Source organism: Drosophila melanogaster, chromosome 3L (genome assembly GCF_000001215.4).
Source record: "Drosophila melanogaster chromosome 3L".
NCBI classification, from domain to species: Eukaryota; Metazoa; Arthropoda; class Insecta; order Diptera; family Drosophilidae; genus Drosophila; species Drosophila melanogaster.
In genome coordinates, this window is record NT_037436.4 from 17,245,484 (window position 1) to 17,264,328 (window position 18,845).

The 18,845-nt window shown below is 42.1% G+C and overlaps 1 protein-coding gene and 2 long non-coding RNA genes across 4 annotated transcripts, besides 3 other annotated features; 2 read left to right on the plus strand and 1 right to left on the minus strand.

The window, feature by feature from the left end:
- Nucleotides 1-255: part of a mobile genetic element that runs on past the window's edge.
- A 143-nt stretch (nucleotides 256-398) lies between these two features.
- Nucleotides 399-18,807, plus strand: lncRNA:CR43870 (long non-coding RNA:CR43870). The gene is made up of 2 exons (NR_073943.1): nucleotides 399-549; nucleotides 18,355-18,807. It is a non-coding gene; the product is annotated as a long non-coding RNA:CR43870 (long non-coding RNA).
- Nucleotides 817-919: a mobile genetic element.
- Nucleotides 1,733-1,855: a mobile genetic element.
- CG6497 (uncharacterized protein) lies at nucleotides 6,894-8,454 on the minus strand. Of its 2 annotated transcripts, none has more exons than NM_001275051.1 (1): nucleotides 6,894-8,454. In NM_001275051.1, exon 1 carries the CDS (start codon nucleotides 8,338-8,340, stop codon nucleotides 7,684-7,686), a length of 657 nt encoding a protein of 218 aa, NP_001261980.1. In that variant the 5' UTR covers nucleotides 8,341-8,454; the 3' UTR covers nucleotides 6,894-7,683. The 2 variants fall into 2 exon arrangements, with proteins under 2 accessions (NP_001261980.1, NP_648963.1); NM_140706.3 differs by having other exon boundaries at nucleotides 7,249-8,454.
- Nucleotides 14,178-14,966, plus strand: lncRNA:CR43874 (long non-coding RNA:CR43874). Its single transcript, NR_073944.2, has one exon. It is a non-coding gene; the product is annotated as a long non-coding RNA:CR43874 (long non-coding RNA).
- Nucleotides 18,808-18,845: the final 38 nt, after the last annotated feature.

An 18,845-nucleotide genomic window follows, 5' to 3' on the forward strand; every position in this document is an offset into this window, starting at 1 on the left:
TACCATTTGGGCAAAACATTCAAGGGTTTTTTGAATGTCCTATATGTTTTTCCTTCCTTTCTTAGCTTAAGAATTAATATTTTTTTCCCCTGGAAGCAGTGCTGTCCTCTTCCCACTAAAATTAATTAATTAATTAATTTAATTTTTTTTAATTTATTGCCCTTTTAAATATAGGAATTACCTTAAGCAAACAGACTTTTTAAAAAATATTTGATCATTTCGTGATTTTTACATTTAAGAATAGCATACACTGCTTGTTTCCCTCGCACTGCTATTTCATTGCAGGGAAAGCACTTTCCATTTATCCGGTCCCACTATTTCTCTCTCTCTCTCTCTCCACGTAATGTGGAATGCTCGGTCTTGCAACGCGATCGATCATTCGTTCCCGTGAACTTGAAACCGAACGACGTGCTTTGTCCTCCGCAATTAAATTAAAAGTGCAAGATGATGACATTCGCGAATAGCAACAAATTGATAATTGCAGTGAACGCTTTCATCGTTCTAGCCGTTATAATATTGCTATTAATATACCATCAAATGAACTAAGAAGTAAGTAAAGTTAAGTAAGAAACTCATGCTTTTGTGGCATCCAAATTCGAGTTTGTTACAATACATTGTTTTATCTACCCCGTTGCACAATATATACAATGATTTTTACCCAATTCACTGTTAAACTTGACACGACAATAGATCAAGTTACAAGTAAAATGATTGACGAACGATCGTGTTTATGATTTCTCAACCATAGGTGTTTTTCCTCTTATAAAAACCAGCGTTGAAAAGTAAAAACAAGGTTTGCTAAAAAATGGGTAGTTTGAAGCGTTTCCGACCGTATAAGGTACATATATATTATATTCTATATTTTTGTTCAGATTGAATAGCCGAGTTGATCTTTCCATTTCCGTCAGCTCCAAATGAATAACTAAACTATATTATATTATATAAATTATATTATGCTTAAAAGCGAAGATTTTGCAGATAAATACACATCTGATTGATTTTTAAGTCTCGATCTGTCCTCGATTTCGAAGTGTCAGCGAAGTTGTGTAAGGAATGTGTCGGCCTTTTAAGCGATAATTAAAATGCATCAATTTATTGCCGTACGATGTTCGAACAATAATAACCATTTAATAAATACTCTCAATCAATGGCCCGCGCGCCCCTCTCCATCCCAGATAATGAAAAGAATTGCGGGCGCAAAATATTTGCTTAATTAAAGTAATTATGGTTTCATATTTCATGCGCCGCGAACGAACCTGTAGCTGTTGCTGTCCACGCCTCCTTCTGGCCGGTAATTACGTTTTGTCATAAATTTAATATTTATTTTAAAATGTCATTAAGTACTTAACGTCCCTGTCCCTGCCCCAATTTTCCCCTCGTCCTCCGCCACAATTTTCGAACGCCGCCATTATTACAAAAAAAAAAAAAAAAAGAAAATGAAATAATGCCCGCGAATCTTATTTTACAATTTTCGTGGGTGTTATTTCACAAAAAAACAGTGCAATAACGCCCGAAATATATAAGTTAATATGTCGGATGTCGGAGAAAAGCTTATTCGTTGGTTTTCGCATAGTTTTTCAGCTTCTTCCCCTCAAATTTGCGCTTGTGCATCAGAAGAATAGTATGTCGTTGATATTGGGGGGCTTTTTCATTTCAATGACTTTTTCTATTTGTAATGACTGCTTAATTTTAGGTCCTGTTCTATATGAAATCTGAGTTTGTTTCGAGTTGCTTATATATGATTTAAGTCGATGATATGGATCATTCTTGTCGTTGCAGTTCGTATTTTTCCCAGTTCTTTGTAAATTGTTGCAGTTTGTGCGCCTATATAGTTGGTTATGTCCAGTGATCCGTTCGAATCGGTTATAGTCCATGATATTATTAACATTGGATGGTGCGGATTTTCTCCTCCTTGGTGATCTCTTTTCATCTTTTCGTAGACCTACTAAGGTTCCGCTGTCCATACGCCACTGTTTGCTATGTTCCAGAGCAGATCACACTATATGCATGAATAACAAATTTATTATTACCTTAACGCAGCATTTGGGTTACTAGGGTTGTTTGGTTTTTCTATCTTTTCAGCTTTGGTCCGACTTGTTAACTATTAAAGACATTTAACTATTTTAAACCAAGCTATTTCATTTCTATTAAGTTTGCTTTCAAATTTAACTTATGCTGTGCTATTACTAATGCTATTTGTATAATTTGTTGAGTTCTGTGGAGCTAATAAAACTTATGACCATCACTGTTTGCTCTGGATTCGTGGATGGACACATGGAGATGCATGTCTGCAAATGAATGTGGCTTGCAACAAAAGGAGCAGCGTAAAAAATGAGTGCAGAAGAAGTGGCACGAAATGTGACAAGAGAATCCAACAACGAAATGAATAATGTAAATACGCCAAGTGTACAAAGTTTTAATTGTTATCATGTTTTGTTTGAGCGTTTCTCCCCCTGCGTGTCTGTCTGTGTGTCTCTGTGAGCGTGTTGGTTTGTGCACTTGTGTGTGTGTGAAAGTGGCACTCACGCCTGCTGCCAAGACGCATCCATTTACGGCTGGGCAAGTTCCACGTTGCGCATACGACACATTGGTCTTACATCTGCAGTTGGCTGAGTGGCCTGCGGCAGGAGCAAAGTTTTCATTTTGCATATGCGCCTCGAGGCCCTCTGTCATTTGACTAACCAAAACTGGGAACGGGGGGGGTCTTAATCCACGTTTTATTCGTGCACACATAAACTACTTTTTAAATCAAACTCTTGTGTCTTGTGAGGATTTTCCGGCACATTCGTCTGGCTTCATTTGTAAGTTCGTTTTTTATATTCTTATAGTTTTACTACTGCGACTTCAGTTCTCTCTTGGGATAAGCAAATTATAGTCTTTACTCCTTATTTTGGCCTGAATTTATTAGTTAGTTGCTGTAAAATGCTGCTGCTCTTAATCACCAAACAGAATGGTGTAGTTTTTGTCAAGTTTGATTTAATGAACGACTTAATTTCCTTATAAATCAAACTGCCTCCAGGGACACAAACTTAATTTAGCTTAATTTAAGTTCAAATCATATACCTTTTACTGCATTCTGCACAATATTACCCACAAATTGCTAGACATTTCGGACAATTTTTCGTCCTCTTGATAGCGTCAATTATTTAAGGTTGCCTTCAATTTGAAACGGTCTGCGGCGAGCATTTAAGGCATTTATGGCTATTAAAGTTGAAAAATGTTTCACTTGCAGTTGATTTGCATAAATATTTAAACTTGTTTAGCTTGCATAAGCATTTTTGCCTCTGACTTTTGCCATGAAAATCCAGCATCCTGTGGCTTTTGCCGTATTTGTTTGGCACAAATTTTAAGTGATTTATGCTGGCCGCAATTGGGCTGCCCAATAAATGCGTAGAAACGCACCGAGAGCCATGAAAAATGCAGGCAGCAACGAGCCGAGCACCGTATGTTTGGCCATCTCTCCATTCGGCCATGCATATTTATTTGCCAACATTTACTTATGCTGCTGTGCTGTCTCCTTTTGGCCAATGGCCGTCGAACTCAATGGCGGCTCCAGACAAAGTTACCAGCCATAGATTTGCTCTAAAAAGGACGCACATGAGCTATCAGCTTGCTGGCTGCCAAACCGAAACAGCAGAGAACACTTGAAACTTTTCCGGATCGGCATCGTCCGGCCTTCTGTTTGTTTACTCGAGCACTTATTTATTTGATAATAATTCCAGGGGTTTTCTTCCAAAACAAACTATTTGCATTGGCCACTCTGGCGAAGTCCGTATTCCGAACCGCATCCATGCTCGACCGCACCGCACCGCACCGCACGGCACCGCACCAAGCTGGACTGCACTGGACTCAACCGAAGCAACTCTTTTGTCTAAATAAATAATCAAAATGTCATAACAAGTGGCGTGCAAGAGGGGGCGTGGCAGGCGGGGCGGTGCGGTGCGGTGCGAGGCGGGCCGGAATGCATCTCATCTGTTCGGTTCCGTTCTGGCCGGCATGTATGTGCAATGTTTATGCAAATGCCGTGCAGCCAGCCAGGCACTCCTTGAGATCCTTGAGGCCATGCCGTGCTCCTGATTACGGCGGCTACGACGCACGCAGCCAGATCAGCCCGGCTCCCCCAGGATGCATCAGTGCAATATAAATATTTTACATAGATTTTACATAGCTGATTGAAGTCCGTGTGCATATGCTAAGCCCGCGCACCGCCCTCGCTACCCCACCACGCCCCTGCCGTCCTGTAACTCATGCTGTGAAATTATCCTCTGCATGGCAATCATATCAAATCAAATTTAAAGTGCCCCTCGCCAGGCACAGTGGGCGCATCGTCCTGCCGTGGCAGATCCTTAAAGCCACACAGCCTGGCTGGCTTTAATATTTGTTTAGTTGCGGCAATATTAGGCTTTAGTTTGCCGCTTCTAATTAAAATTGATTTTGATGAGCCGTTTGCGAACCATTACTTAATTGCTTATTTATTAGCCAGCATAGTAGTTGTAAATTTTAAATTTGATTTTATATTCAGCACTCGAATAAAAGTTCCCTTTTAACTTTAACAGCTTTAGTACGTTGTTTTCAAAATGCAAAAATTCACCTACTGCTGATCGATTCAAGTTAATAATAATAATATATTTGGTAATAAGCAGAACTAAGCGTATTTAGATAGTTCCCTTTACGAATCGAACCCATAGTTCGCACTTTGGCGAAATGCGAAATAGCAGTATGCAAATATGGCTCAGCATTAGCATACAAAGGCGTAAGCCTAATTGAACCAGCTGTGATTGGAATGACCCCCAAGCCACCCGGCAAAGTGGGTGGTGTGGGTGGTGCGGATGGTGCGGCTTCATCGTTGGGGGCTGACCCACAATGCGGGCGGGGAATTAGTGGTGACGGTGGTGCAATTAATAGCTAATTTAGAGTCGGTGTTAAAAAGGCAACATTATTTATGATTATTTGTTTATTGCTTGCGGGTCGTTTCTCTTTCCACCTGAACGAATTAACAACCCATTAACAACTTGCTCCACAGAACCCACACACCCACCCACACCCACACCCACACCCACCACCCACAACACACATGCAAAGCAAAGCCGCTGGCAGCATTTAGCTGCAATAGACAGCCATTTTGCGGTGCTGCCTCGGCGATAAAGTAATAGCTGCTATTTGGGCTTATGACACACACACACACACAAAGACAAACTCGGACTCACGGATAAGCTACATGTGTTTTCGGAAAATTTCTCTGCTTCCGGCAGACACAAATACAGCCACACAAGTAGACGCTGAGCTGCCTTTGTTGTTACTTTCCGCGCAGCCAAAAGCAAGCAGCAGATGAGAGCACGGCGAAAAAAGGGCCTTTATATATAGATTATAAATAATATTACAAAAATAATATCGATTTAGTGCTTAACTATACGCTGGAAGGGGGAAAAATTCCATAGGCGTTGGCATAAGTTATAGTTAGCTGCTTCATTTTCCCAAATTAAAATATATAAATTCTATGTTATAAAACGAAATATATATAAGATTCCAAAAAAAAGGGTTGCAAGCTTAAGCTTAAATAGTTTGTTAAATAATTTTTTTGAATTTTATTTAAATATTCCTGGACTGTTTTCTAAAAAAATTTCCGTTAACCTTTATAGCTTCAAGTTAAAATGATCAAATGTACATATGTACATACATATCTCCCCCTTTCTCACTCCCTCAACCGTTAGAGCTGTTAAGTGTATAACCTCTAGATTTGTTTTGAATGTGTCAGTTGGTACACAATTTTATTTTCTGTGTAGCGGAGTAGAAAGGGCAGTATTTGTTTTACAAGGCGGGCGGCGTGGCGAGGCGTCATTTAGTCTGCGGTTAGATGCGCGTACGTTTTCGCGATTCTTTTCTCTTTGGACCCCGCTCTTAATGCTCTTGTTGAGTTTTTTTTGTTTTTTTTTGTTTTTTTTTCTTTGGATTTTTGTTTTGTTACAGCCAGGCAGGCGACTTTTTTCGCGTTGGCTTTCGGCTGTTGCGCTGCCGTGTTTTCCACCATTCGCCGTTGTTGCGGTTGCAGCACGTCTGAACGTGTTTATGGCGCGCATATCCGCAAATATGCAATCAGACCATAATCTACTTAATGTCTTTTTCGCCGGGAGGTGAGCCGCCCACCCGTGGCCATCATTAAAAAAGGAAGAGCAAAAAAAAAAAAAAAACGAAAAATGGGGAAAAAGAAGTGCGCACTGCGAATGAAGTAATGCAGTTTGCCACACACGTGCTGTGCGGATTTATGGCCAAAAGCAAAGGACACGCCACATTAACCGAAATTAGGCTGTCACTTTTTGGCCATTCGCGCATTAGCTGCCAAAAGTGAAGTTAAAAGTGCGTGTTTTTTCCGCTTTTCATTATCAAGGCTTTTGTTGTCTACTTTTTGGCGCGCAGCGAAGCATGCGCTGCTTTGAAGTCATTGGCAAGGATATGAGTTGTATTTTGTGAGCAACAGCAGCAGCTGCGGAAATCGAGTTGAAGCAAATGAAAGGATGTGAATTTTAAATGGTTAACTGCGAGACTTGAATGGCACGACAACAATCTGTACAATAACGTATTACAATCAAAAAGATAATTAACAATTTCGTTTACAAATTAATAGGTCTCGACGCTTTTTTTAACTGACATAAAAATTCGAACATTTAGATCTTGTAGATTAGTTGTAAAGTATGTAACACTATAAAGTCAGAATCACTGACAATGTCCGCTTGACTGTCCGTTTGACTGTCCGTATGAACGACGAGATATCGGGTACTATTAGATCAAGAACTACAACTACTTAAGATACTGTTAAACAGATTAACAATTTATGCATCTTTATTTCAGATTGTTGTCATGCCCGCACGTACGACCACAAACCAAAAAAGTCAATTATATAATTTTGTTGAGTGTTTGAATTTATGAATTTAATTTATTATTGCCCAATTTTATTGATGCTAATTTGACGCTCCTCCTAAAAGGTTCTTCCCCTCTTTTTCTAGATTAAATCACTAATGACTGCGGACTCTAGTCCACTTCATGCCATCCGAAAATGTAATTTAGTTAGATATCATCCCATAAGAAAATTTATTTATATTTCCTAGTCGCCCTTGTTGCTTTTCGTACCCACGATGCATTCCAAGAATCCTTTATCCCCTGCAACGCTTTTCTTTCACTGCTATCCCACTTTCAGTTAAATTTACACAACCTTTTAGCTAATTTTAAAGAAAAGTCGACACACAAAGGCCTGAAGGACACAGAAATCGGGCAAAACAAAAAGACGCTTTGCAAAATATTTTGCCGTAGACAACATTAGATATTGTTTTGAGCTGTGCAGACATGGGCTGGCATTTTAGTTTAGTCTCTGTTCCTCGTTGGAGTTTTGTTTCTAGTTCTGGTCTGGTTCTGCAACTGCTTCTGCTTCTGTTTCTGCTGCTGTTTCTGCTGCTGTTTCTTTTGCCATTATTGTTATTGGGGGTTGGGGACGGCTGACAGTCTCCGACTGGCCTGTTATTGTTGGCCCGGCGCACAATGCGGCCATAAAAAGCTGCCAAGCCAAACAATTGAAACAATAAAACGGCTTTAAGAAGGGGCCCTCGGAGCTGCGGCTCTGGCAGAGTAGATAAAGGCAATTAGTGTTGGACTGCAGTTTACTCAAAGTTTCAATCGGAACCGCCGAGTCGTCTAGCTGGTTGGGAACAGGATCTCCTCCAGCTTGGCGTTGAACAGAGACTTGACCGTCTCGTCGGTGGTGTCGATGATCAGCTTGTAGTAGCCCGATCGCCGAAGCAGTCGTTCTTCGTCATCAGCCACCCCGTAGATGTCCTCGATGGGCATCAGGATCTCGCTCTCATTCGGCAGGATTAGCTTGCGTGCATCCTTGCGGAACACGGCCACCGCCTTTACCATGTTCGTGTGTGCCCTCACATAGTGCTGGAAGGTGAGGCTCTTACGCTTCGCTGAGATCTTCGACTGTATGCGATCGAGACGGGCTATCAGGCGGAGCAGTATGAACCGGGCATAGCGATCCTTGATCTCCAGCAAGGACATCTCACTGCCATTGTCGAGGGCTGGGCGCAGATAGACGCTCAGGATGATGAATACGAAAATGGCGTTGATCGCGAAGATCAAGAGCAGTATAGCCAGCTGGATGCAGTCGATGTCCTGCGAGAAGACCTCCGCCAAACGCTTCCAGTACATGAGGTCGTAGTGGTGCACGCTCCATTGGTAGTGCAAGTAGGCTGTTACTGCCACGCCCAGTCCGCTGTAGAGCGCTATGTACGGGTAGTTCGCGTGGAAGAAGTCATTAAACTGCACTCGTAGCTTCTGCCACAGCTCCATTATGTCCTGTGTCCTTTGGTTCCTTCTTTTTTCGGTGTATGGTTCCTGGCTGGTAGGGGATGAGTCCGACTGGGTTTGAATTTTCGTTTCGGTTAATTTTGGTACTTATGTTCCGAAAGGTTGATCCATACAATTAGTCTACTTAGTTCGGAGTAATGCAAAATGAAAGACGATTTTAACAAGCCTCTTATGTGGCATTTGTCTGTGATTATACTTGATTAGGTTAAGTTCTTAATATTTTGTAATTTTTTTAATAAATATAAAACAAACTCACGCATTGAATTGGCCATATGAACATTTATAATCTCTATATCTCTCGTTCTCTGATTATCTCTTTATTTCTATTCAAAAATGAAACTATTAATTCTGCAGTATTATTATGGTCTTTAAATTGCTCTGATTTGAATGAGCTATTGAATTGGATTGAAATTGAGTTTTACTCAAAAGTATAAGAGTTTTTTTTTAGCCCGTTCACCCTGCAACCAAATGTTGTGGATGCCAAACAAGTTGCGAGCTCGACGAGGCTGGGTCGAACTTGTTTGGCCTGAAGGGATTGAGCTTTATTGGTGTTGTCTGTAAAGGTTTGAGCAGTTTTGAACAGCACTCATGTGGTAAAGGTCTGTTCCCCTGAAACATGCAACCAATTTCAGTGGCCACAACTCGCATGGAACCGCCCACGACTGCAACTCGAACTGTCTTAAAGTCTTTGGGTTGCATTGTATTCTTCATTTTTTTTTGCGTGTGCTGCAGGCAACTAAAATACGTAAAATACGTCCAGGTCCTGTTGGGCGACAACATTTCGCTATCTGGACTAAGTTTTGCCAGTAACCCGCTTGCGCCCCTCCGCTTTTCCTATCAACCCTAACCGATTTGAGACGTTGATAAGGCAAGCGAAAAAAGCATAGCATACTTCTGAGCGCAATGCAATTTTCCGTTTTCATGTTCTTGGCTCTACTTTTTCGACGTTTTATGCTGCTCTTTCCCTTTTTTCGGGTTCGTCCTTTTGTGCTCTGCACTTATTATTGTCTCTTTTCGGTTGACTTTTTGCGCCGAGGCCAAAGTGCATGCAAAACTGCATTTTGTAGACAAGCCGAAAACCGAAAACTGCCAGCCAAAACGGAAATATTCAAAAATGGTTGGCGGAGTGGGCGGTAGTGGGCGGTAGAGTTCAGTGGGTGGGGACGGCCTATCTGCCAACTCTCGGCCTCTTCCTCCTCCTTCCTCCGCGTAAGTGTGTCTGTGTCTGTGTATGTGTGTGTGTGCGCGCTAATAAAAACGTAAAATTTAATGGTTACGGAAGGCACTAAAAAACAGGCTCACCGACAGCACCCAAGTAGTTGTTGCTGCTTCTGCTAGGTTCGCACTTGCAAAAATCGAGTGCTTTCTTATTAAAACAATTAATATTTGACAGTGAGATATTTTCATAGCTTTCACCTTTTATACAAATTATAGGCACATAATGCACTCTTTCAACTACATTTCATAAGTAAAACTCAAATTAAAGGCACGAAAAGAAAACATTAAATTTGGTGTGCCTTATAAATTGTGTTATTATATATTTCATTAATTTTTGTTAATTAATTAATTATGTTAATTTTTTTTTATTAAAAGAAATGAGGTATATTTAGAATATATTTTTATTTACTTCATAGTTGCCTTAGGTAGATACAAGCTGATTGGAAATTGTCTCTTTCAAGACCATAACTTAGGGTCTCAAGACCGAAAAAAACATTCTACTTTGCTTCAATACGCATCAATCAACGGAAGCTCTATCCGATTTTTCCGAGTGCATCTGCAGTTGCCGCTGCACTCGTAGTGGTGCAGGCAGTGGTCTTCGGCTGTGTGAGTAGTGGCACTGGCGATAACCAAGCAACGAACCACAACCGCACCAAGGAGCGCGGGGAAAACCATTCGATGGGCAAAACTGTAACTACGCCAACCGCCGCCGTCCTTGCCACCCCCTTTGCCAGCCACCATTTCGCCCGCCGCCGACGCAGTGGAGCGCCCATCCGTGCACGTCAAACGCAGACAACTTGAAAAATGTAGAGACAGCGCCGCAGTATAGTTGAAACACGCCAAAAAATATGCAAAAGTAAAATAAAACAGGCACGGCAGACACAGCGACAGACAAACGCATTTGGGCCCGTCGAAAAGCAGGCCCAAACCAGCAACTTCCAGCCACCAACTACCAACTACCAGCGACCAGCTACCAGCTACCAACATCCAACGTTCGACAGTCGAGGGTCGAGGTTCGACATTTGCCGTTAAGGGTTTTTCGCTGTTGCTGTTTACACCCGATCTCAGCCGAAAAGGGAAACTCGGGGGTATGAAGGGCTATTAAGCCAAGTTCTCTCTCCAGGAAATAATAAGTTAGCTTAAATACAGTTGTATGTATATTTAATAAGAAGACAGTAACATGTTATAATAATTTGGAATTATTTCAATTATGAACTTTTATCATTTTATTCATTTCCTGGATTCACAAACACATATATATGCTGCCCGTTGGCATCACTAGTTTCTGGTAACTTTGATTTTGTTTTGTTATTTGGCAGCGCATTGCACAATATTTTGCAGCAGGCAGTTTTTAGCCACTTTTTTTTGGCCACAGGAACTCCCATCGACGCTTGTCCACTTGACAGTGGGCATAGGGAAATGGAAAGGGAAATGGGATATGGTAAAAGGAGCAGTAGCATTTTCAGCCGGAGTTGAAAAGTCAGTTCGTTGGCGGGATCGAAAGTTATGTGGCCCGGCTGTTCGATTCGCGCAGAGGTGTGTGCGTGCGGCAAAGGACTCTAAAAAGCTAACTGAATGGACAGCAATTTGCGCGGCTAAACGAGTCTACAAAGGCTCTCGCGTTCGGAGTCCTGCGAATCCTGCGAGTCCTGCGAGTCCTTTGGCCTCCCATCGAAATGGTTTGGGCGCCAGCTACTGTAATTAGGTTTGTCGCTGACCAGACTCACATGGTATCCAATCGAATCGAATCGAAACGAAACGAATCGAGTCAAAGTCACCGCGCCACTCGCCCAAAGTATGCTGTAAATAATTCACAATTGTGCGACGCATTCGAATTTCGCACTCGCACACTCGGCGGCGGAAATGTTTGCCTTGTTTACAGCGCAGTGCATAAATTTGCAATTGCATGCGCACAGATACTGATGCAATGGTGCGTGCATTTCCGCTTGCTACTATATGCGGCTGTGTAGGTGTGTGGGTGTGTGAAGAGGCGCTTTTCCGGTCGCGGGGGCGCTGCAAGTCCGTTGGGCGGCCGTCAAATTAGGCCTACTCCCGGACTCCGGCGAAAAAGTTCAACGGGAAATTTTCGTAGCTAACAGCATTTTCAAGTTTTATCGTTACGTGCGAGCGGGCGTTTACGGGTTTTGGGGTTGCATACATACATATATGTACGTTTGTGTTTGCTTCTCGGTGTCCTTGGCACAGGCATTGTATTATGTTGCGTCCCTCCAACCAGAAGCGTGCGCATACACTGCGAGAAAAGATGTTAGGAGTACGATACAAGGAGTATGCAGTTATACGAATTTCACAAACACAACAAATAGTGTCTGTTCTACTTGAAACAAACTAGTATATGAACTTAAAATGATTATGCTTAGAAAATTTAATTGTTAAATTCATAATTTTCGCCGAGTGTAACTGCAAACGCGAGTATGGACGTCGCCTAGCCTTGTCTATTTAGCCGCCTGCATACAAAATGCACATAAATTGTCGTGTTCGGGGAGCAGAAGAGACACTATGTGGAGTGGGAGGGAGGTGAGGGGGTGGGGGCTGGGATGTAGGGATAAGGAGGGGCTTTTGGGGACCATAAGGGGCGTGGTGGCTCCATGGCCATGTGCCGAGCATATTTATATTGATTTTCGCGCCTGGGATTGGCATTTGGGGGCTGTGCGTCGGCCGCCAGCTTGTTGTTATGTACTTTGCCTTTTCAATTTCGGCTCGTTTTCCTCGTTTGCTCGCCCCATTCACTTTTTTTTTTTATATTGTGTTTTGTGGGTGCACAATAAATTGAGCCGAAATTGCATCAGCGAAATTAACAGTTTCATGTACGTTAATAGACTTTTGCAGTGGGCCCGGGACCCCAACATTGCCCACATCGCTGCGAGGATTGGGGAAGTCTGCTTGTGGCAGGGGTTTTGGCCAGTCGGGGGCCGTGGGCTCATTATGTTGGGGCTTTTTAATTATGGCCAAAAGAGCGTTTGCAGTCGCTTAAAATGAAATTTTCAGCAGCAGGACGTTAACTCGCTATACGCGGTTAGCAGTGGCTTAAATGAATCTGTTGGTGGATATTTGCGCCATTGTTAACCATGTCTGGTTCGGAATCTCTCGTATTTAAATGTTTGTCCAATTTCCCAGAGTTATTGAACAATTTATTTAAGTTTGCATAATTGTTCATTTATAATTATTTTTAATAAATTTATTATTAATTTTGTTGTTTTTTTTTTTGGTGAGATTACTGTTGCCAAAGCTATTGCTAGTTATAAGTAGTTTTTGCCCTGCCAATAAGCAAACATTCTATATTTGAACATGATCTTGCACTCCGTGCTATACTATATGGTGATTTCTACCTAGACTTTCCTCGCACGCAAAGTGCGTTTTCATATCGAACTTAAAGCAGGAGAAGAACAAAGCACAAATGGAACTATAAATCATTCGGCACTCATAAAGCCAGAAGTCCACACACAATGTGCATTATTATGCTCGATGCAGTTTGGCTCATTAGGTCGCCGGGCATGCCATTTGGGATATTTGGACCCGGACCCGGACTCAGTCCCGGATTCAGAGCCGGATCCTGTCCAGGACTTGCGCCCTCCGATCCAATTCACTCTCATCCGCTAGTGGAAAATTTTGCATGGGTAATTAATCTGGAGGGATCCCTTGGATACCGTTGCTCCTGGCCATTAAAAGTATGCAGCTCGGCAATTTCTGAAATTTTAATATGGCAAACGAACTAACAATAAGCAAACCACTTAGTTACTTCTCACAGCCATGGCTAATTTGCTTTGTTCAGCTGCTCCTTTGCAGCTGGAAAATGGAAATGAAGTTGCTCTTCGTAGCTGGGTAGATGCAAGTTTTGGTAGCCACTTGAAATATGCAAAATTTGTAATAACCCGAACCGGCAAGTTTGCAGGAGATTGAGATTGTGGGCTGACGAGCGAGGACATCAGGGGAGCGGAAAGGACGAAGGCCAGCCAACGCACGCAATCGGCAACGTGTCGCATTTGTAGTTAGACATAATTGTTAATTACCCGAAACCATTACCACATTAAAGGCCATAAAATGCAACACTAATTGCTTTATGCCACCTCTACGAGGCAGGGTGCACTGTACGAAATTTGACTTCCTTGACAAGTTTATTACATGCGGCGAAGTCCATAACAATGAATATCGAAGATTAGTAGAGTCAATTCACCATCTAAACAAATATTTTATGATACAATCGCACACAAGTTGACCTGATTTCTCCCAGTGCGCTTGGCTCGAACATTTTCTATTTGATTATGCAGCCAGTGCTCTCCTTTGTTATGGTTCTGGTCGGGCCATGAGTTGGTGTGTGCCGTAACGTAATATGGAGCAGAAACAATAGTTTCGGCCTCATCATCATCCAACGGATCCAGCTCCTTTTCCAGCCAACCCCCCCCCCCCCCATTCACATGATCCTCCGATTCCATGCCCCATGCCCCGATCCATCCGATGCCCCGATGCTCATGCCATGCCAAGCAAACATTGCTGTTCGGCGGCAGTCATCGTCAGAGCTGCACATGCCATATGATTAATATTTCAAAATTACACTGACATGCAAAGTGTCAACTCATTTTGAGAGACGCCGCCGGCAGCACTTGGCACCCTGGCACCCAAGCAGCCTGGCACTTCGGCACTAGGGAGTTTGGCATACGGACTACAGACTGTGGACGGCGGATGGAGGACTGCGACGGACTGCGGCCACGCCCACCTTTCCACACATTTAGAGCACAAAGCGCTGACAATGTGCGAGCAGCACGAGGCGAGAAAAATGGGGAAAACGTTTTGTTACAATTCACTCACAGGTGGCCCGCAGAGAGAAAAAAAAGTAGGCGTGTGAAATCGTGGACTAAGTGAAATATTTATTAGCCCCGGCACATCGCAAGTCACGCGTTCGGGGCACGCGATTAAAATGGAATTACGACGAGAAGAGCAGCTACGTGAAAGGTTACACGAGTGGTGGGAGTGGCATGTAATTTAATCGAATTTATAAGCACCTACGTCTTGATAAACACAATCGCAATCACAATTCCATTTACTCATGCGCAGCAACCGGTTTTCGCAGAAAGTCACAGAAACAATCGAGGATATTCCAGGGAGTGGGACAATCAGGATGGAGAAGCAAGGAAGAAGGATGCAGCTGGAGCAGCTACATCAATGCCAAGCGTTAATCGATTATGCTTACATAATTGCATTTTTCCCATCTCAGTAGTTGTGAATCGCAACAAAAACCAGATCGAGCCATAATCGAATCACAGCAATAGTTTCTGCCATATCAAGTTTATTCTACACTCTTACTTGTAAGCTACAAAAATGGTTGAGACTCAATAACAATATAAGAATTCTAGATTGATTTCAATATGAATATTACTTATTAGCATTATAAATATATCATTCAATGGTTCTTGGAAATCCAAATGAAATACCTAAGCTACATTTATTTAAACATTAAAGGTTTTGAAAAAAATATACATGTAGATATATTTGAGCAATCAATCATGGTGCGTAAAAGTGGTAAATTAATTTAGAGCACTTCAACCGCAATCACAACGTTAATGTGGCATGTGCATCGATTATTTCGATATGCCTATCCCCAGCAGACGAGTCGTCCTTATGGCAACCGAAGGAGTGGCAACCGCAGCAAGGATAAAATGGCCAGCAGAGCAGTTGAAGCGTTTTTAATTGATTTCTCCTCTCGACCATCGCCACACTCACATTTATCTGCCCCTCCGTTTGCGGCTTGTCTTGCGTAGCTGATCGGAATTGATGCCACTGATTTATATAATCTTGCCCAAATAATCTCATCCAGTTGTTGGCATAAGCTGGCTCGCAATTAACACGACTCAACGCGCATACACAAAACGCCAAAATGCTAAACGGCAAATGCTAAATGGCGAATGGCGAATGGCGAATGGCAAACGACACAATGTATCCCGATCCCAATCCCAATCCCAGACCGAATCCTTTCGGGTCTGAAATATTGGCCTAGCGATTTGACATATTGCCAACAAAGGAACTCATTATCTGTGCATTAAAATGGGACACGACCCGCTTTGGTTGTGTTGTGTTTGCCATTTCAGTTCACCCATTCCACGGTGTGTGTGTCTGTGTGTGTGCCACGCTTATAAAACACATTTATCATAACTAATCCTTTGGGTTTTCGGCTGCCATGCCTCCGGATCCGGACTCGGATCCGCCCCCAACCGCCACCACTGCTCTGTCAGCGATAACACTTTGAATAATAAATAAATACAAACAAGGACATTTTGGCAAAGGCAGGCAACTGCCAGACGGCCAGACAACGCCGGCCGATTTTTAATGCTAACGATTATCATGTAAGGCAATATAAAAATAAATTGCAGCCGCCAACAAAAAAGGAAAAAATCAGGAGCAGCGACAGGATATGGAAAATCGAGGGGATGCTGGCCACATGGGTGTCCTTTGAGTGTACACAGAGGAAAATAATGAAAGCCAAGTTGTCTCCAAGAAATGTCATAATATTGCAAACAATTACCTGTAGTCATTATTTAAGGATATATATAGAGCTTAGTAATCTTTACATACCCTATATGACTTGTTAGAAGTTGAAATACTTTAAATAAGAAATATTATAGTAGTATTATTATATTGTAGTAAATATATTAGATCTACATCCATTGACTTAATTAAACCTTAATTTTACTTTTAAATCAGTTCATGATATGATTTACCTATGCCAGCGCCAGTAAATATGCACCCACGAAGGATATGAAAATTAATGGCATCTTCTGCTGCTATTTTCTCTCCGTATGCCTCCTGTTCCTGATAGGCATCTGAGGCGAGTCTAGGCCCAACTTGCTGGCAAGGACCCAGTTCGCCGCTAATAACAAACAGCCACGGAGACACTTTAGTGCCGAAAACGGAGGACAATCGAGCGACTCCTTTGCTGGCGAGTCCAACTCCGGCGGTCTCATCAGCTCCAGTTCCATATCCTGTACAGTCTGAGCCCCAGATCCTGGTGTTGCTGTTGCCTTTTGGCAGCATTTAAATAAATTTCTCACGTACATATAGACCAGCGGTTAGTGTTTGCGAGAAGCGGGAAGGGGAACGGGAACGGGAACGAATGGCCGGAACACACACAAGGCCCAATGCTGGCTGTTGCTGTTGGCGACAGCACTTGGCTTCGACTACCCTGGTAGCCATTAAAGCCAATTGCCCACAAAATCATGCCCGATATCATAATTGCTCTTCGTGGTTTCCATACCCTGTAATCCGGCAGCTGTGCGGGAGCCATATCAATTTGATTAGGGGTTGATCAGATTTTACAAGTTTTACATATTTTCATTTACTAGATACTTAAGTAATGAAGAAGGTTAGGAAATTATAAAATGCTAATTCCAATAACATTAAATCAATATAAAAAATTAAATTTTAAAAGTTCTGAAGTTCACTTCATAGATTTTCCAAAGAAAGGTATCTTCCATCTTTCGTAGTTTCGTATAAGTTTCTAAGATCTTTTATTTTATTTAAAGATAGAAGGGTATCTGGCATTCGCATACCTCGAAATGTGCTGGAATCGATGTTCGGCATCGTTTAGTTAGCGCCAACGGGCAGTGCAATGGTTAAGCGAGTTTGGACGAGCAGACCCCGAGCTCTTGGCTCATATAAAATATTGTTTATTCAGTCCGATGGAAACTGGTAGTGAATGCGCGGGAAGGGGGGCGGAGTGTCATACGGGGAGTAAATCGCAGATGCGATAAATTTAAACACTTGTTGTAGTTGCTGCTGCAGAATTTATTAGAAACACTTTGTGGTTCTGCTGGCTTTTTGCATGCGTAGCCCATGGCCGTATTAACGTCTCTTGGCCACTTGCAGTTTTATTGAATATGCGACACTGAGCCATCTATACATATGTACATATCTGCAAAAACATAGCAGATATGTATATGCACTTGTACAATGCCATCTTGCCAAAGAAAGTTCAAAGTGCAAGCGGGGGATACCCATAACGTTTGTTTTGGCCACTTGAATGTGCGCCAAGTTAATTAACACTAACGGCTCGGCCCAAAAGAACTGCCAAACTAAACAAGGATGCTCGAATGCTAATGAAACGCTCGCTGCATAAATTTAATTGTTTATCGGCCGCCTGAGCTGGCTGAAGGCCAGGACCCGCCAAAAATGCCTTTTGGCCAGCATCGTGTGCGGAAAATCATGCGAGGACGATTTGGAGTTGGAGAAATATCCGGAAACTGAAGTTTCGGCGTGGAGGCGGGCATATGGCGCACGGGGTGTTTGACAAGTCATTGGCAATGCCGATGCCACGATGATGACTTTTAAACTTTCTATTAAACTATAACAGCGATGATAGATGAATAATAAAAGCGCCAAATACATAATAAAAAAGTTTAGCGTCATTGGCGACAGGCGGTTTGGATTTTCCTGCCACTTCGAGGCCCATCAGCGGCTTCTTTCGCTTCAAATCAGCCAGCCATATTTGTTCATGCACTGGAAAAAATTGTTTAGCTTTTCCTGTTGTATTTGCGTCAAGCAAAAGATGAAAACAACTTGCATTTTATTTATTACTACATTATGTATTAATAGAGTATGTATTATTTGTAATTCATATTAGATTTATTTATAATATGGATAAACTAAGCTTTCAAGTTTTTAAAATATCAATAAAATATTTAATGAAAAGACAACATGATATTAACTATAATATATATGTGAATATGTTATATATATACTTATTTATTAATAAAATAATTTTAATTTCAGTGCAAATCGGTGTATGTGTTCGCTTTGCAGACGAAGACTGATGCTGCTGCATTTGCGGTGAGAGTGCGTGCCTCGCATAAGTTAGAAACGTTAACCGGCAGCAGCAGGACGAAGGACGAAGGACGAAGGGGGAGCTGGCAGGGCGGAGCTGGAACTGAGTCTGGCAGGCAAACTATGGCAGAGCGGATCGAACAGATTGATGAGTTGTTGAAAAATGGCAAACTTAAACAACAATTCCACTCGGCAGAATGGTTTAGAAAAGCGAAGAACGACATGAAGGATTTGAGTGCACACAAGGACGAGCATTTACATACACCCTACATTTTTCAATAAATGCGTAAATAATAGTACTTTCAAATTGTGTACGTGTAATGTTTTTGGATGCGAGATTATGTAATGGAATCGATTTAAATAAAACTAGAACTAGAACAAGATGTGATCTTCATTAAATAGAAAATTTAAACAAATTATGCATTACGTATTGGTCTCAT

Bases quoted from the DNA above. Each gene is read 5' to 3' on its own strand.
- CG6497 (NM_001275051.1), bottom strand. From the start codon at position 8,340: ATGGAGCTGTGGCAGAAGCTACGAGTGCAGTTTAATGACTTCTTCCAC.